A 4,815-nucleotide genomic window follows, 5' to 3' on the forward strand; every position below is an offset into this window, starting at 1 on the left:
ACTTGACGCTACAAATGCTTCGAAGCATTTGATTGACCAATCAAAAGAAAGAATTTTTACTAATTAACCAATTGAAAAATGCTTCGAAGCATTTGCAGCATCAAGCGGACCGCAGCCAATATAAAGCCAATGGCACAAAGGAAAACGTAAAGCAGTAAGATGTAAGCAATAAGTGAATTGGCCAATCGCAGTAGAGAACGTAAGATTATTACTTTACATTTTCTAATGTGATTGGCCGATTTGCTTAAGCCCGTATCAGACTAAAAGTAATCAATAAAACGTAAGCAGTAAAGTCCGTATTAGACTAAAGATTGAGATTGAGATTGAATTGGGATTTAACCAATTAATAGAAGAAAGAAAACCAATTTCAAAATTAGTAAACTTTGTTTTGATTGGTCAAATTCCAATTCAATCTCAATCTCAATCTTTAGTCTAATACGGGCTTTACTGCTTACGTTTTACTGCTTTACGTTTTTCTATGTGCCATGGGCTTAAGGTCCATTTATGGACCTTAAGCAAGATCGTGTCTGTATATATTTTTTAAAAAGTGTCCGGAAGTACGTTTTGCTGACATATATTATACACTGGCTGTATCCTGATTGGCGCATACATTATGCTTGCTGGTTGCGTCATAGTACGTGATCAACGCGCCATATGTTTCATTGACATGCGCAACGTACATACATTTCCGGACACCTTGAGAAAGAAAAACTATTAAAAAGTATATTTCTCTCTCTCTAACCGCCTTTGGACACTGCTTTTATATAAAAACTAGCATATTGCCAGTCGATACTTATAAAGTTTATGTATGAATACGATGAATAATGAAGATTAATTAATTTCTACTGCGATATATGTAATTGCCATTGTTACGCGAATTCTTAGCGAGCTATTTCTTACAATATAAATCATGAAAAATATAACACAGCAATTTGAATCAGATTTGAGAGAGATAAGGAATAATAATGAAAAAGAAATGTATATAATAATTTAATATACATATAGCAATTAATGAATATGTACATAATAAATATAATTTAAGTTATTTTTAATTTTTTTTATACATATTATATAACTAATATATATAATATTTTACTGTTAAATAATTAAGTTTTAAACTTATAAAAATCTTATCTACAATTTTCTAGTATTATGAAATCATTTATTGTTTTATTGTATCCGATTTGTATCTCCTAATTGTTTATATATCTTGTTTTTCTCATTATTATCTTCATACTTATCTCCCATTTTGCTAAAATGATGTTCTATTCAGTGGATAATATGTCCACTGATACCTTGTCCACTTGCCCGCGCCCACTATTTTGAAAGTTTCATTCATGATTTCCTCTTGATCTCAGCTGCATATCTCGATTTGACTCTGTAATCTCCAATTAATCTAAAATTTTCAATTTTCAATCCTTTTAAATTTTGTACGATTTTAATATCTTTATAACTAGAAAGTATTTATTTTTAAATCATATATATAACGACAAATTAATTTTGCGCTTAAAATATCTTCTGGATTTTTTTATAAATTATTTTTGTCATAATTTTATACAGTTTATGTTAATTGGATTTATTTAATATGATTGTTTTAAGATAATTTATACACTTTAGTTTATTAACTTTATTGTTAAAAGCAATAAATAAGCTTCGAATGCAATCTTTACTGACACAGATTTAATTAATACAAAAATTGTTCCGCGCTTTTAAATTAATAAATGTAACGCAATTTATAATAATCCAATCTCACTTTGATCGAATTTTATTATCGAAATTTTCACATAAATGTATTATATATAAAATAGTAATAATGACGTATTTTACATATATAAGATGTATTATATATAAGAAATACGAAGAATTAAAAATATGTTCTTATCAAAATACTTCCCACGTACACAACACGATTAGATCCATTTGTGATATACAATAAATTCCTTTTTTTTTATTATTACGTAAACAATTTTACGATAGGTGAGAATATAACTTTTTAAAGTAAAAATACCTTATGTAAAGTTGTGTTACTTTTCGTTAACAAAATTTGCTAACTGGTTTGCTTACTCGGTAAAGTCATTACAGTGATTGTAAATACAATTAATAGATAATTTAATTTTGTGTATTGTACCAAAAGAAAAAAAGTCTCGTTGAAGACGTTGATTCAAAGTGATCGAAGATAAAACTGTTATATCATACCTGCTGATAAATGTCAGAAATTGTGGAGAACATGTGTTTCATTATAGAAAATTCCTTCCATATTTATTCTGTTTACCAGCTCTCGAAATATCAAGATTTCTTCTCGCTATTTGATAGGTTTTGATCCTAGATTACTAATATACTATAGAAGTATTGAAATGTTCCTCTATACGTTTCTCATCATTCCAGCTCTCTTTATTTTTTTCGTAGATATTTACACATGTATTATAAAATATTAAAATATATTTTACGAATAGTGAGAGTGACTGATGTTGGAAGAGAGAAAATGTTTATTGATAATTTTTAAAATATGTGATTTTAATCTCAAGTAATAACATAGTGCGTGCTTCGCATGCACACACACATATACGCACGCGCACGTGTGTATATGTGAGGAAAGGAGGGAGAGAGAGAAGAGAGAGAAAGAGAAAGTGAAAGAGAGAGAACGAGGCCTCTTTTTATTTTCATAAGTTATATTTTATTTGAATTGGAAATAACAAATCATGTTTTCGTAATCTGCCATACTATACTCTCTATCAGGTGATCAAAGTAATAATTAACGTTTCAATACAATCTCAGATTATCAGATTTATTAAAATATCTTATCAAAATTATCTACTCCTACAAAAATAGCAGTATAGTTTTAGCAAGCGTGTAATTTGCTTCTCAGATATCTCCTCGTCATTCTTAACTTTTTTATGCTTTTTTCAAAATCGATGCGATTATCTACTGCAGCCACGTGTCCCACGAATTTGTACAGTTTGTGCCTTTCTTCACCTTTGCCGCGTCATCGCATTTTAGATTAATTTTATCGAAGTAGTTTCCCCAATTACATTCGTTTATTTGCTTCGTTGCATTTACGCACGTGTAAAATAATCTACAATCGCATTCGTGATTCCATTTTGAAGGAGGATTTGGGGGGCATATACCAGCTGCACAGTTGGCGCGATATTTATCCACGCATTTTTTCTCCTTCTTGCTATAATGTTCTCCGTCTGGACAAACCTCTAACCACCAATCGTCGTTAATGCATTTTATATACTTATCGCAGTCACAATCATGTTTCTTCGTTTCACCGTTTGTGCAGTTTTTTGGTTTTTCCCCTGGGCATTCGTTAGTAACAATGCAAGTCCGCGAGTTTCTGTCGAAGAGCTGTCCTTCAGGGCACTTACGCAAGGCCTTCCGACCGCCCTTGCACAAGTAATAATTTTCGCATTGGCACTCATGAGGTATTAATTCGCCTTCCGTGCACGCGGGCGGATTCAAAGTCGGAGTCGTGTTGCAATTTCCAGGTTCGCAAGTCCTCGTTGGTTTGTTAAAGTAGAAGCCGCGCGGGCATTCACGTAGAGCTTTTCGATAATATTTGCACTCGTAGAAATTAGTGCATACACATTCGTGCGGCACCAATTCGCCATTTATCTCGCAGTTGTAATGAATCGGAGGCGGAGTCGGAGGGGTTGGAGGGGTCGGAGGGGTCGGAGGAGTCGAAGGAGTCGGAGGGGTCGGACGGGAATAACAATCCGAAATCTCCAGTGCGACGCAACCATACCATTTTTTGCTAAAGTAAGTACCGCTGTTGCAATAACGCAATTCCCTCTGACCTTCTCTGCACTCATAATACTTATCGCAATCCCTTTCGTGAGGTATTAATTTTGTAGGACAAGCGTCTGGATATGGACATTCGTATTCAGCTTCAAAAGGTAATTTATTTGCGGGAATCACGGTCCCGAATGCCAGAAAGGCGATGGCGATTAGGTGTATTCCTATATCGAACAAAAAATGTCCTAATCAAAATTTAGCCAACCGTTGTTACAATGGTTACAAAAATGATGGATTATTTGTATGTAAATTCAGATTTACGAAACGATATATAATATAAAACTCTCTCGATAATTTTATTACTGTAGTTTTTTTTATAACAAAAATTGATTTATAATAAATTTATAATAAAAAGTTCGTTATAAAAATTTAACGATACTCACCCTCCATCGCCTGCCACTTATTTTATTCGTACGTGAAGAAAAGATAAATTTCGTATTTTATATATAAAATTCTTGTTACAACACCTCACTAATTAGTCAGTTGGACATGACTGGTTGAATTAAAGCGCATCGCCTTTTATAATCATGTTATCACAAGGACACAAGGACAGATTATCATATCTGTTAAAAAACAGAGCCGCCTTTATTCTTTTTGGAACCCCAGAAATATATAATATTTTCGTATATTCTCTTATATAAATTCATACAAATCTACAAAATATAAAAAGTTTAATAAAAGTTAAATAAATATAACATAATAAAATATTTATTATTAAATTATAATGATTAATGTAACACATATACATATTTGCGCACACACAAATAAGTAATTAATATTCCAATAATGGCAGTGATAAACATTATATTAATTCCGATTAATAAATACCATATAAAAATTATAGTTTATATACGTATGTATACATATAAATATATGTGTATTTATAACATTTACAATGTCTTTTTTTTTAATTTTGCAAAATTATTAATTATTAATTATAATATCAATATTATAAGAATATTTAAAAAAGAATGAAAATATTTTATTATATTAATCTTAATATTTAACTATATTAATATT

At 30.9% G+C, this 4,815-nt stretch overlaps 1 protein-coding gene across 1 annotated transcript; it reads right to left on the bottom strand.

The window, feature by feature from the left end:
* Window positions 1–2,651: 2,651 nt before the first annotated feature.
* Window positions 2,652–4,317, bottom strand: LOC105459331 (peritrophin-48-like). Its single transcript, XM_011705272.1, has 2 exons — window positions 4,179–4,317; window positions 2,652–3,959 (listed from the first exon to the last, which is right to left on the bottom strand). Exons 1-2 carry the CDS (start codon window positions 4,183–4,185, stop codon window positions 2,923–2,925), a joined length of 1,044 nt encoding a protein of 347 aa, XP_011703574.1. The 5' UTR covers window positions 4,186–4,317; the 3' UTR covers window positions 2,652–2,922.
* Window positions 4,318–4,815: the final 498 nt, after the last annotated feature.

This window comes from Wasmannia auropunctata, unplaced genomic scaffold (genome assembly GCF_000956235.1).
Source record: "Wasmannia auropunctata unplaced genomic scaffold, wasmannia.A_1.0 LD336101.1, whole genome shotgun sequence".
In the NCBI taxonomy this organism is placed as follows: Eukaryota; Metazoa; Arthropoda; class Insecta; order Hymenoptera; family Formicidae; genus Wasmannia; species Wasmannia auropunctata.